Source organism: Lampetra fluviatilis, chromosome 35 (assembly GCF_964198595.1).
Source record: "Lampetra fluviatilis chromosome 35, kcLamFluv1.1, whole genome shotgun sequence".
Classification (NCBI taxonomy): domain Eukaryota; kingdom Metazoa; phylum Chordata; class Hyperoartia; order Petromyzontiformes; family Petromyzontidae; genus Lampetra; species Lampetra fluviatilis.
This window is the reverse complement of record NC_136309.1, coordinates 7,779,957-7,794,744: the sequence shown is the minus strand read 5'-3', so window position 1 is coordinate 7,794,744 and position 14,788 is coordinate 7,779,957. Positions and strand designations below refer to the sequence as shown.

The following is a 14,788-nucleotide window of genomic DNA, read 5'->3' as shown; positions in this document are numbered from 1 at the left end:
TGGAATCGGCTCGCACAAAACGCAGGCGCCGTGTGTCTCAGGCGCCATTTACGTACTTCTCGACCGCGAGTTAAACGAAGTAGTTAATAAAACCATTGTTTAAAAATAACTTTTTTAAACGAGTTTATTATTGCTTCAGTTGTATTATGATCAATGTAAATCCATGGCAAACGATGTAAATCACCGTTTTTCTCAAAGCTGGTGGATGCACTATCCCATCTTCCACATATTTTGTGACCAATGCATCTCCAAGTTATGCTGACATTTCAAGCACACTGTTAGTTTATTGTGAAGCACTCTGTCATAGCAACTTCTGAATCCACTGTCATTGAACATTTTACAAGCTACCAAATTATTGTTTTAGCAAATACAGACATTCCTATATAAACAGGGGAATCGCGTGATCTTTGAAGTGTCCGTATTTCTGTTTCTACTTTGTACCCTGCATAGCAGTTCTAAAGAAAAAGCTGTGCCATAGCCATGTCTGCTTTAGATGCACCAAACCTTAACCCGTGATGTTATATCTGCACCATTGTCAATCACGTTCACAAACTGAAGAGGTGCTGGAGGGATGGCTTCTTCAACATATCCTTCATGGAAAGTTCTGTAGCATGGCCTCGCTCTGCCCCCGGCCACGCCCCCTTTCTGCAACCTACTTGCGAGTTCCTGGTGGGCCCCTTCTGTGACCTTTCTCCCTCTCGTGTCTATCAGGGCCTGCTGATGTCAGGACTGCCGTACGCGGCAGATCCCCTTTTCTGCCAGCAGCCAGCGCTATGCCACTACACTTGTACAGTAAGGGAAAAAAGTATTTGATCCCCTGCTGATTTTATACGTTTGCCCACTGACAAAGAAATTATCAGTCTATAATTTTAATGGTAGGTTTATTTGAACAGTGAGAGACAGAATAACAACAACAAAATTCAGAAAAACGCATGTCAAAAATTGTAAAAATTGATTTGCATTTTAATGAGGGAAATAAGTATTTGAACCCCTCTCAATCAGAAAGATTTCTGGCTCCCATGTGTCTTTTATACAGGTAACGAGCTGAGATTAGGAGCACACTCTTAAAGGGAGTCCTCCTAATCTCAGCTTGTTACCTATATAAAAGACACCTGTTCACAGAAGCAATCAATCAATCAGATTCCAAACTCTCCGCCATGGCCAAGACCAAAGAGCTCTCCAAGGATGTCAGGGACAAGATTGTAGACCTACACAAGGCTGGAATGGGCTACAAGACCAGCTTGGTGAGAAGGTGACAACAGTTGGTGCGATTATTCGCAAATGGAAGAAACACAAAAGACCTGTCAATCTCCCTCGGCCTGGGGCTCCATGCAAGATCTCACCTCGTGGAGTTGCAATGATCATGAGAACGGTGAGGAATCAGCCCAGAACTACACGGGAGAATCTTGTCAATGATCTCAAGGCAGCTGGGACCATAGTCACCAATAAAACAGTTGGTAACACACTACGACGTGAAGGACTGAAATCCTGCAGTGCCCGCAAGGTCCCCCTGCTCAAGAAAGCACATATTATACATGCCCGTCTGAAGTTTGCCAATGAACATCTGACTGATTCAGAGGACAAATGGGTGAAAGTGTTGTGGTCAGATGAGACCAAAATGGAGCTCTTTCGCATCAACTCAACTCGCCGTGTTTGGAGGAGGAATGCTGTCTATGACCCCAAGAACACCATCCCCACCGTCAAACATGGAGGTAGAAACATTATGCTTTGGGGGTGTTTTTCTGCTAAGGGGACAGGACAACTTCACTACATCAAAGGGACGATTGACGGGGCCATGTACCATCAAATCTTGGGTGAGAACCTCCTTCCCTCAGCCAGGGCATTGAAAATGGGTCGTGGATGGGTATTCCAGCATGACAATGACCCAAAGCACACGGCCAAGGCAACACAAGAGTGGCTCAAGAAGAAGCACATTAAGGTCCTGGCGTGGCCTAGCCAGTCTCCAGACCTTAATCCCATAGAAAGTCTGTGGAGGGAGCTGAAGCTTCTAGTTGCCAAACGTCAGCCTTGAAACCTTAATGACTTGGAGAAGATCTGCAAAGAGGAGTGGGACAAAATCCCTTCTGAGATGTGTGCAAACCTGGTGGCCAACTACAAGAAACGTCTGACCTCTGTGATTGCCAACAAGGGTTTTGCACCAAGTACTAAGTCATGTTTTGCAGAGGGGTCAAATACTTATTTCCCTCATTAAAAAGCAAATCAATCTATAGCATTTTTGAAATGCGTTTTTCTGGATTTTGTTGTTATTCTGTCTCTCACTGTTCAAATAAACCTACCATTAAAATTATAGACTGATCATTTCTTTGTCAGTGGGCAAACGTACAAAATCAGCAGGGGATCAAATACTTGTTTTCCTCACTGTATATACTGTAAAATATTGTGGGAATGTTTTACTTCTTGCTTGAAATTGTAATTTACTTCAGAACGAATGTTTTCAAGTTGTATTTGCTGTACAAAATGTTTTAGTTGTCTAGGCTTTTAAGTGTTTGTATGCACCCACCCACAACCAAGTATGTACCTATTATATATGTAAAACTTGCAATGCGCATCAGGACATGGGGGCCGTCCATAAATGATGTCACACACCTAGGGGGGAGAGAGGGGTCAGACATTTGTGACGATGTGTGACGATGTGTGACGAGCGGGGGAGGGGGGGTTTGAGAAATGTAAAAAATGTCAAAATGCGCAACTTTAAATAAATATAAACAATAGAATTGTTATAACAACACTAATTTTGATTAATTTTCATTATTAACTATTTGATTATTTTAATTGACTAAGGTCACCTTTTATTTATTCCATGAAGGAGCATTTTGCTTCTCCATTTTTTAATGATTGTGATTAAACATTTTGATTCGATTGATTCTACCAGGGCTTTTCATTATGTGGAATGAATGTGATTGTTATAATTGTACTCTACAATTTGCTTTGTTCTACTACAAAGTTTCAAGTATTTTGTATAGTTATAATTACTGTACTTTTGATATTTTATAATTGTGAGAGAATTTCAACATGATATTCTGAACATCTGCAGTTTTAGTTAGACATTGAATATTTTCAAGTGAATTTTATGCTAAATTTCAGCTTTCCAAGGCATCATTTTTAATACGTGTGTCGTCGCAGACGCAATCTTGGGAGCAACACTCTTTATTCCACATTAACACGTAACACAACACGATCTACACTCGGGCCTCGAATACCCATCTAACCACACGGCAGAACTCCACACGGTTCACGATCCCGGTCTGGACCACAACCGGGGTCCCGGACCACGTGGCTAGAGGCTTCTCCCCGACGTGGATCTTCCTAACACCGGCACACAAAGAACCTCGAGCTCCTCACGGTGCCCTCGTTATATCCCCCTGAACTAAAACTGACTCCGGCCTTCGCCCCGCCCACCTTCCAGGTCTCTCGAGCTCCTTCTCGAAGGTTCCCGAGAGCTCCATTGGACCACGTGACCGCCCCACGGCCCCTGCCCACCGGTGCCCCCCCTCCAATATCGTCCGGTCACGTGACAGCAGGGCAACCAGCGCATCGTGCCCCAAGGTAACCCTGGCTGGCTGACGCTCCCTCTCGCCCCCGCACCGGGAGCCCGCACCGCACACTGCTCGTGGTGCCTCCGCGCTAACCAGCGCTCACCCAAGCCCTGCTAGGGCTGGTACTGCATCCCATAACCCAGGCTGCCCGTAATGACAATACATTACTGGCCGTGGCTTCGCAAGCCCCGGCACCATACAGTGACAAGCAGTCACTACACGTGTTTTCTCCAACATCAGAGTGCAGCGCCACGTTAAATACGCACTACAATGACAATAGTTTAAAGTGATTTGAAGCATCTTCTTGGTTCTTTCGGTAAATAATAAAAATAAAACATAATAAAATAATTCTCACGACGTTTCGGCCACAACGCAAGCAGCCGTCCTCAGGTCTGTCGGAAAGACAGCGTCAGACGCTGTCTTCCCGATAGACCTGTTCTTCACCGGAGGACGGCTGCTTGCGTTGTGGCCGAAACGTCGTCAGAATTATTTAATGTTTTATTTTTATTATTTTATTATTTCCCTTCTACTTGACTTCCGAAAGAACCAAGATGAATCCCTGCAGTCACGAAAGCTTTAAATCGAAATTTGATTTGAAGCATGTTTTTATTTTCAAAATGGAAATATGGTTGGGGGGGGCAGAGCTTTGTGACATCATATTTGAGGGGGGTCTGACTTTTAGTGACGTCGTGTGACGAGGGGGGGAGGGGTGGTCAAAAATCGGCCAAAATTGCATAAGTCATTTATCGACGGCCCCATGCCTTTTGTTTCAGCGACACGCCAGCAGCAACTTCAAACACAATCATATAATGAAAGCACTGCTGCATCTCTGAAAAATACTGCTGCATCTCTGAAAAATACTGCTGCCACCAAATCTGGTTTTTGGGGGTAATGAGTGTGTTGGCAGCGGGAAAGTGCACTTTGTGCATCTGTCAGCCATCTCGGAAAATTAGCCCATAACACCTGGATTTGTCTTGTCGCCTTGTGCCAGAAAGCTTCTGATACTTCAGGTGGCTGAAACGTGCACCTAACCTGGCGTAGGCATCATCCGTCACTTAAGTGGCAGAATGGCGGCTGTTGTTGCTGTGCAGTAACCATACGTGGGTCAGTTAAGGCTAGAACTACAAATTGGTTAACTATTTTTCAAAGCACCAGTTTTTCCTTACCTTTGCACCAGGACTTTGTGCAGCAGTGTCTGTGTGGCAAAAATGTCAGCCTAAATCATGTCCCAGTCATTTCGAAATAGTTCTACATCTTTCACAACCGAAACTCAAATGTGCAAGAGTCAATATTGATATTTTCCAACAATTTATTATGTTAACAAATACAAATGATACAACCACACTTACCATTACAGCAGTTCATTTATTGTAACTTTGAAAAAACGGGTTCAACAGTTCGGTTTCATTGATGATCATGGCCGTTATATCCCATTAGACAATACTGTAAAATAACATTAAAGCATTTTGTATTTAAAATGAGATGGACCATTCCAGAAAACAGCTGAGATCACAACACAGAATGGGTATGTACAATACATGCATATACTCTTCTGAAATATACTACAACAAATATTCCCAACAATTTACAAAAATTATACCGCATATGAAAAACCTATATTTTTATGTCACTGTATTTATTGATTAAAAGTGCCTGCAAATATACACTCGATCAAGAAAACAGTCTTAATAGCGATAGCATAGAGACACAACTCAGATAATGCTAATAACACTGCAATGTGTACAGTCTTCAATAGGGTAACTCAAAGGTCACATTTTTATCATCACTCGTCCACAGGTCAAGCCGTTTCTCAAAGACTATCGCAAACGAAGTCACTTGATTAGTCTATCTTCACTATTTTTCTGTTAACCCATCCATCTTTTGGTAGATCTACCACAACCGTCCATCCACGTACTACTTTTATTTAGTTGCACCAGATCATTGCCGCATCTCTAAAGGCACAAGCCCTTGTTCCAGCTGTCGTGCTCATCAGACTGCCAGTGAAGAAAGTATTAGGAACATTTTAATTTAGTGGGCATATCCAAAGACAGCACTTTAGTCATATAAGTTTACATGCAACTAAAAGGCAAATACAGGCGTCCCTCGCATAACGTGACATGCGTTCCTGAAAAACAGCGTGCGCAAGTCAAATCGTGCTGTACGAACCCAAAAAAGTATGATTTAATTTCGGAATTTTAGCCATGGGTTTACACAATACGTATAAATCCAATACAGTACTTAATATTAACATTACAAAAATGACCAGTTGAATAATATATCATTATTGAGACATTACTCCTTACAAAGAACACGTAATGAGGAGTAACGTCAGGGCTTCTTGAACGATTCCGTGGGCTGCTTCTAACAGCAGCACGCACGATGGAAATAGAAGCCGGAGATTTATGAGGGCTACACCTAAGCCTGTGACATTGAACGCTGCCATGCCGCGGTGACGGCATCAGATTGTAATTTAAATTGATGAACCTGCAAATTTTTTTTTTACTTGGAGTTTTTATAATTGAAAATATTTTGTTTTACTTTGAAAAATTTTAATGTTACATTTTTTTCAGGGCATAACTGTCAAAATGATTCGCCCAAGTGTGAAGTATGTCCCTAGAACGTGAATGGCGTAGCTGCAAATTCCCGATATGGCAGGGCATTACGCAAGGGACGCCTCTATTGCAGTTTTAATTTCAAGTGTTTAATTTGTCCTCAAGTTTACGGAGTCAACAAAGCCTTCATGTTACATTGCTTTGGCTGCCTTAGCCACCAACATGACAGTCCTTCAAATGAACTTGTGCCTAAATAGTAATATCCATAAAATAACTTTTTAATATATAAGGCAGTAAAGTGCAAGCATTTCGATTTCACAATTAGGTGTAATGAGATCTTCATTTCGAATTTTTATATTAAAAAAAAATAATCTACTAACACTTGTACAACCATAGACAACATAAATGTATGGGTATGCGAATAACAAGTAGTGTATGGCCAGCTTACTACAAAACTTAATGTGATAAAATACTTAAATTGTTTAAAATGACAACTATTAAGGAGAACCAAAGTTTACAGGTTGGTCTTAAGAGGGTAATTTCCTTTAAATAGACAATGTTTAATGTTTAATCCTTGCAGCTTTAAACTAATGATCTTGTTTCCCACCCATTTGAACATTTTCATTTGTTTTCTTCTGTCAAAAGGAAGCACTGACATGAGAGTGCATGAAGTGTGAAAGCAGCAGAAGTGCAGGTCGATATTGGAACTCGTGCTGCCACCTGTGACACCTTTACTAGAAGTGGTCACTGAACAAATTGATAAAAAACATTAAATGTAGACGATAATGTACATACGAATGCATGGAAAAGCTTCAGGTGGTGTATGGAGGATGCTTATTAATGACGGAAATAAATGGCCACAATATGGTAAAATGTGTAGAAAATTATCTGCAGTATTTGGCAAAAATCTAATCAGGCATATTTTGTGTTCTTGATCACAAACTAAATGGATCTTAAGGTCTATCACATTCTTCGAATAACAGACATGACAATTTTCAGTACATGGTATATGCAAATGTTTAACCATATACATATTTAGAATGCATTGCATTTTAAATACTCCATGTGAATTTTTATTTTGCTCTTCACAAGCTGAGATGCTACTAAATTCTCAAGATAAAAAATATATATTATTTATGATTGTATGACATCAGTTTCCTTACCAATGTAACTGACAAACAGTACTATGGAGTTTAATTTAAGGTATTACTTTTTTGTATAATGCTCATTTTTATTATTTAAACACTTTACATAACATACATAAATTTGCCTTTAAATAGCATCCAGTTACATTCATTGCTAATTCGGAGGAATTCTGTTTCACTAAATGTTCCTCCAAAGTATATGCATTCAAGGCTAATATGCACATGCCTAGGCATCTGAAGTCTTCATGACAAAAACATTATATCCAAGTCAGTCCCGAATTTAAATGTATATCTTAAAAACGAGTATGATATCCTTTTGGCTGAAACATAACACACCGTTCGCAAACCAAAAGTGAACACTGAAATCTATGAAGTTAAGGAATTAAAGTTTTTAAAGCAACACCACTATTCTCCTTGCACGAACGAGTGAGCCATTTTCTGCAACTGCCTTGTGCTAACTTTCCTGTAAACGACATACAATAAATTCACGTAGTTGGGATGGTGATTAGCATCCGTTTAAATAAGGTTCAGGCAGCTCAGTTATTAATTGTATGGTCGGCCACTCAAAATGCATGTGTGAACAAGTGTCTACAGTGTACGACTGCACGTGGTTTAGTCACTAAAACGAAATACATGACATATTTAGGGCATAGTGATGCTTTGCTAAAGATGGGATGGTAACTCGGGTAAGCCTATGCTGTCGGCCGGACCATCAAACATAGTTAGTAGGCTAATGTAAACACTAAACATTCAACGGGGGCATTGAAGCAATCGACTGCACATTAACTGAAGCCATTTTCTGGCTAACTAAACTGGACATAAGACTTTTGATGATCCTATTCATCCTTTCATATGCAAGAAGTTTCTGCTGCCTGTAGGCAACCATTTCATAATACATTTTTAGAGATGCATTTTAATTTTCAACAAGTAACATTTACGAGCGAGCTTATTATACCCAGATAACTTGCTCACAGTGTGAAACAGTATTCTCTCCCAAACAATTTGCCACCAAGGAAATATTTTCCAAAGTGTCAACGGTCTACCCTATATGGTGCTTCTAAAGCACAAGTCATTTAAAAATAAAGTACCGTACTAAACACACCATGTAAACACAAACTATAGTTATACCCAATAAAAAAAAAACATCCACGGAGCATATATTTTTTTTTCTTGACTGCTTTATGTTTTTTTCTGATAACACAGGTTTAACTTCAAGGGATTTCTATCAACTCTTTATAATCGAAAGATTGTCTAATGTATTAGTGACACCGACTAGACTTCCAACCCTCCTAAACATGATTCTCCTTTCATAGAGGCAAGTGTATTTTAGTAAAATTAAACCAGTTCAATATAGGAACATTAAATTGGTAAAGACTCTCTCTTCATGCGGAAATATAGCCTTCTACTGAGCTATTATTTCATGCCTGCAAATCTCACCACAACTTAACGTGATAAATTCAACATTTTTTTCTTGTTAACCATTGCCCATACCAAGACAATTTATGTTTCCCTGGCAAGACAGTACACTACACAACGACAATTTCCATATCACAAAGCACACCTACAAATCAAACAATGCTATACATTAGTTTAAAAAAACCTGACGTTTCAGTGATGTTAATTTTTGTACGTGTGTAGTGGCATGATACCCAACTAGTTAAACAAAACATTGCTGACGCCAACACAGGAAAGTACAGACCAAGGAACAATGATTTGGTGCAGACGACAGGGCTGTTTGCTGCTGAGGAAAGCTACTCGTAGCCATAGGGCTCAGCGCTGCCTGGGCTGGAAGTGCGGATGTCTTGGTGAATCTGAATCGACACGCAGCTCAGCCAGCTTCTGCTGGTCGGCATCTCTCCTACAATCTCCCACGTGTCAGTCAGGTCATCATACCTCTCTATCGTGTCGTGGTACCTGTGGAGATAGAATGGCAGAGTACACGTTATAAGTTGATTTGTTTATACCCCCTTTTTGTACGTGTACTTAGCCTGTAACAGTTTGGCCATGGGAAATATAAATCACTGAAGCGTAAAGGAAAGTGCAGCTTTTATGAATTGGTAATTCAAAACAGTTTTTTTATGGATAATAGAAGGAGCAATAATAACGCTTCATTAAACAAGTTAGCCTCATATTATCGGGTTTCCATTCAGGTTATTTGAGCTATTTTATTAGTTTAACCACATATAGTGATTTTTGTTCACCTCAGAGTTTATTGGGCCCTTCCTACTGAAAATTCTAAAATCTATCTCTATCTAACCTGATATGAAATAACCAATTTAGATTAAGAATAAAAATTATATTAACCATGCAAAAAATAAAGGCAAAGAGTCATGCACAGATTTGCTCTCTCAAGCCAATGCAACCGGTACTGCTGGCGAGTGAATGAAGTTGTGTTTGGAGAGGTTATGCTGAAATGTCACCTGTCCCATCCTTCCTCTCCACCAAGTACATAAATCTTGCCGTCCACCACCGCCACGCCAGGTCGGTAGCGCCGCTCAATCATGGGCGCACACATGTGCCACGAGTTCTGGGCCGGGTCGTAGCACTCCACCTTGTTGGTGTTTTCCGTGGATGCATGCCAACCACCTTCAAAACAAGATCACATGTATTGTAAAGAAGTCAAAAAGCCACGGTTTCTATAACCTTTACAAGAAGTGGCAAGCAGATATTTACGAAAATTAATCAATTTATTTTTACCACGTAAGGCCCACTGAGCTATATAGCTCTTTTTCAGAAGCGACCTGGCCACAAATGACAGCTTAATGAAGTGGCTTATGTGGGAATTCATAGCAGCCTAATACTCTAAACACATGTTTCTGAATGTGGAGGGAAAAAAAACCAGAGGACCTGGAGGAAAATACACATTACCAGGGGGAGAACATGCAAACTCCAAATATACAGGCATCAGGGTCAGGATTGAACCAATGACCGCCTGAATACCATGCAAAATAGTGAACATCTTGCCACCGTATCTTGTGGCAGTGTACAACATTTTTTTTTACAAAACACCAAAAACCTCTGAGATAAATAATTTTAGTAATCTTGATAACATGACAAATAGTACCCCATAGTAGTCTTCAAAGTTGATCTGATCTAGCAAACTTTTATCCTGTTCAAAAGCATTAGGCTGTGTAATTAAAACCCTTTGTTTACTTTACACCTTACTATTGTCTGTTGTTAATTTACCATCCCCGAAATCATTAGCAGCCATGAATATGGGGTTCTTTTTAAGATATTGTCACATTCAAATCGGTATTGATGTTTCAATTCTCGAACAATTTATATACAAATAAATGCATATATGACTTGCATTACATACACAAGTGTATATGGTTGTTTTGTTCACGATAATTGGTCACTATGTAGACTACAAATCCACTACAACAGATCCTGGTTTAAACACAGGATCTATACAATACCGAATCACTACTGTTGTTAAGGATATGCTAATGATCTCTATAATGAGAAAATACACTTGTCACTTGAATCCTGCCACATAAAACCACGTAAAAAGACACTTCATCATATATACATGCTGATAAACGATCCTCTGTGTAGGTTGTGTACCTATTACGTAGATTTTGCCCTTGAGCACGCAAGCTGCTGAGCCAGAACGAGCGATCTGCATTGGGGGGACCTCTGACCATGTGTCCATTTTTGGGTTGTAAACCTGTACCAGCTCAATCCCATCACCATCTTCTAACACAGCACCACCTGAAACAACAACAAAAACCCATTCAATGCAAACAAACTATGGATTTATATAACCTCCAAACTTGACCATATCTCAAGCTGCTGTAGAGAAACTGCAGTTGGGTTTATTTATAATAGAGGCCAAGTCACATGCAGAGAAAAATATGTCTTGAGAATGTCTTTGAAGAGGGGCAGGAAGTCAAGAACACAGATAGCTTGGGGCAAGAGAATTCCAGGCGATTGGGGCAGCAGAGGTTGACCCGGGGCTTTGATGTAAAGCCTTGGTTGCTGGAGTGGAGAATATGTGGAGGTGAGTCGAGTGTGATGACAGGGGAGAAGTAGGCAGGAACAAGTGCATGGTGAACCTTGAAAATAGTGAACCTTGAAAACGGTGACTATGAAATTGATCTGAGATTGAATTGAGAGTCAGTGGAGCGATTGCAGTATGGGGGTAATGTGGTCACGTTGATGTGTGAAGTTTATGAGTCTGGCAGCAGAATTTTGGATCATCATTCAACAACACTGTAGAATTGCAATGGCAATCTTTCAGGGCAAGGTGTTCACAAGACTTACCAGTGACATATAGAAGTCCATCAAGAGCCACCACGGCCGGACTGGTCACAGCCATGCGCATCGGTGCCACAAACTGCCAACAGTTGGTGCTGGGATCGTAGCCCTCCACCGAGTCGAGGCGGGACGAGCCCTCCCACCCACCCACGGCGAACACGAACCCATCCAGCATCGCCAGGCCTACAGACGACAATGCCATTTTAACACGTAGGCTTTCGCGACCAATATTATTCATAGTAAAGGTTTTTGGGTTAGATCACGTTATTTATAAATGTGTTGCAACCCCCCACCACCTGACATGGCCAATCAGTAAAAAATGTGTCACGTTCTGGCAAATTCGCCGATGATGCTGGATGTAATTACCAGCGAAACGTCATACTCAATTGTAAATATTGTGGTTTCATGCTTCAACACACCGGTGGGCTAAAGTAGTGAACTATTTGTCTTTTGTCAACATGACACATTTTTTACTGATTGGCCGTGTCGGGTGGTGGAGAGTTGCGACACATTCATAAATAACGCGATCTAACCCAAAAACCTTTATTATGGACAATGCCATTGCTAATTCTCTGCAATGTGCAGCCCTGAAATTTCTTTTTCATGCCACTGCTGCCGGAAAGGCCTCCACTACAGCCCCTCTAGAGGTAATATGGTGTACTCGTCCACAGTGGCAAAACGTCTAGGAAGGGGTGGGAAGTACCTACACTTTAACCCCACAACATGCGGCCTGCCAATCGACAAACTATAATGCACCCATTAATACTGCGGTACCAGGAGTTCAAAACAGCGACCTCTGGATAGTAAGTCCAGTGTGATAACCATTACACCATGGCAACATTGCCTCTCTGCAATGTAAACCTCTTCAATCAACATTCCTGAGACACAATGTATCTTCGAGCAGCAAGATGAAAGTTGTGATACCATACCGAATTATGACTGTCCCCATCTCAATTTTTCTTTAACTAAATAAATACTGACAAAATTCCGTATTCTCTGTGCAGACATGAAGTAGAATTATTTACAAAGTAAACTCCTACCTTTTCCAGATTTACAGAAATAATTATCCACATCTGGGTCAATCAGTCTGTTCTCGGGCAATCATCCTAGCTAATGTGTTTGGTTTCAAACATGCAACGTGAAATGAGTCTGGCAAGTTGAACACAATGTGCAACTTTAGGTAAACTTTCAATGACTGCATTGACAATGGTGTAGAATACTGACACTTTTATTATACAGGACACTTAATGTTGACTGTACGGGGCAGTTAGCACAACGTTTGTATGACCGTTACATTTTAATTGTGTATGGCTTTGAGTTTACTAGGACTTGGCTTACAGTTTGTCAAGTTAAAAGTGAAATTGTCCCCATGCATAAACGAACATTGGAGATTCGTTCTCATCTCTGTTTTATAGTACTAACCTGGTGGTTGAAATTGCACATTCCTATGGTAAGGACCAGTGTCTGGAAATAATAACCACTGTTCACCTTCTAAAAATGTGTATTTTATTGACGACATTAATGTTGGGCTAAGCTAACACCCAACCTTCCAATTGTGAGTCAAGCCAAAATGCCACATAGCCGGAAATTTGCGACGGCGATCATACCTAGTTCAGAGCGTGCCACGTTCATCTGGGCCATCTCCTGCCACGTGTCAAAGCTGGGGTCGTAACGCCACGTATCCCGGCTGGCAAGGCCATCCGGAAACTCCCCACCCGCCATGTACAATGTGTTTCCTATGGGCAGTGTCACATGAGAAAATTGTATGTATCATTGTCATAACCACCATCATTGGTGAGCCATACATTAAGTACAATATCATCCAGTTGAAAATGCGACCCAAAGATATTTCAACATATTTCACATTAGATAATTATCAAAAAGTATTCATGAACATTTCATTTTAATAAACAAGACTTCAATTAAGTGATACAGTTGACTGTATCCAGTGATATAGTTGATACAGTAATTTTGCTGTGACGGTTCCACCTGAAGACGGAAGCTTGTGTTGCCTCCGAAACGTCGTGATTTGATTTATCAAATTTTTTTACCTATGTGACTTTACCGAAAAAAACAAAGTGTATTTATTATGTTTAACACGTAGTATTTATTATCTTCTTTTTTTACCTTCGTGACTTTACTGAAAGAACCAGAGTGTGGGATTTACATTTATTTAAAAAAATAAGTGTATTTACATATAAACGTATTAGAATTACAATGGGCTAAACTCTTTCATAGAAATGTACAGCCCTTCATCAATCCACTGCTGGATTAAGGCTTCCCCACGTCATGTTGGTCATGAGGCTTGTTTGACCATATTTCGCCACGTTGGTTAACGTGGGTTGGTAAATGGGGTAGTGATGCCAGTTATCGCTTGTCAATAACGTTTAGTCATGGCCACTAATCTAATATAGATTACAACTATAAGATATCTTCTTTCAATTCAGACCAGAGGGAGATACTTAATAGTTACGGCCGTGGGTGCTGCCAAGCTCTACACAACTGTACTTTAACGGAACATGAAACCTGATGAGTATTTCGATCAATTGTATGGCCAGAAGCACGCCAGAAGCATGAAGTGCCTGGGGAAAGAGAATGGCTAACAAAGGTGATGACGAGAACGTGCTCAATACCACGATTATTTAAAAATGGGAGTAAGGGGGCTATTTCAACAGTTGGCAGTGACTCACCTGAGACGACGAGACCATGCTTGCTGACTGCAAAGGGCAAGCAGGCAAGGGCCTTCCACTGTCCGCTCTGTGGCCCATAACATTCGACGCTACGGAGCACCACCTTATCGTCCTCGCCACCCACAGCGATGATCACCTCCGTGATTCCTACACGGCAGTTTCAGAAAAAGAAGTGAGCAATATATAGAGGTCCCTTTCCGGTTGAGATAATTTTCTTCATATGCTACAGTGGCTGTGAAACAAAACATTGGCAATAAGGTATTTCTTTGACAGTGTATCCACGAATCTGGGCCACGAATAAACTTGCCAAGTATGAACGGGAAATAAAACCACACGACCGAAGCTGCAGTAAACTAGCAACCATAATCACAATTATTAATATGATTTACATACCCCGGTGATCTCTTATCTTATTACCGGTGTTAGCAAACATCAAGATCGCTCTATGTAACAAAATGGCTTAATTTTTTAACCATTTAGTAGTTATAACACATTACAGCTATAATTATAACACGTAGTAGTTATCGCAATACAATGGAACTCCATTAATCAAGTGGTGATTATCTCTGATGCTGAAAAGCCAT

The 14,788-nt window shown here is 40.7% G+C and overlaps 1 protein-coding gene across 8 annotated transcripts in view; it reads right to left on the bottom strand.

The window, feature by feature from the left end:
* Positions 1–8,432: 8,432 nt before the first annotated feature.
* The window catches only part of LOC144944592 (kelch-like protein 24), a 31,355-nt gene continuing 24,999 nt past the window's right edge, over positions 8,433–14,788 (bottom strand). For all 8 annotated transcript variants that reach the window (XM_078872878.1, XM_078872880.1, XM_078872883.1 and 5 more), the window contains 6 exons: positions 14,205–14,351; positions 13,122–13,250; positions 11,521–11,697; positions 10,822–10,968; positions 9,675–9,840; positions 8,433–9,168 (listed from right to left, as the gene is read on the bottom strand). In XM_078872878.1, the coding sequence (XP_078729004.1) occupies positions 9,006–9,168; positions 9,675–9,840; positions 10,822–10,968; positions 11,521–11,697; positions 13,122–13,250; positions 14,205–14,351 (929 nt within the window). In that variant the 3' untranslated portion in view covers positions 8,433–9,005. The remainder of the gene's footprint in view (positions 9,169–9,674; positions 9,841–10,821; positions 10,969–11,520; positions 11,698–13,121; positions 13,251–14,204; positions 14,352–14,788) is intronic.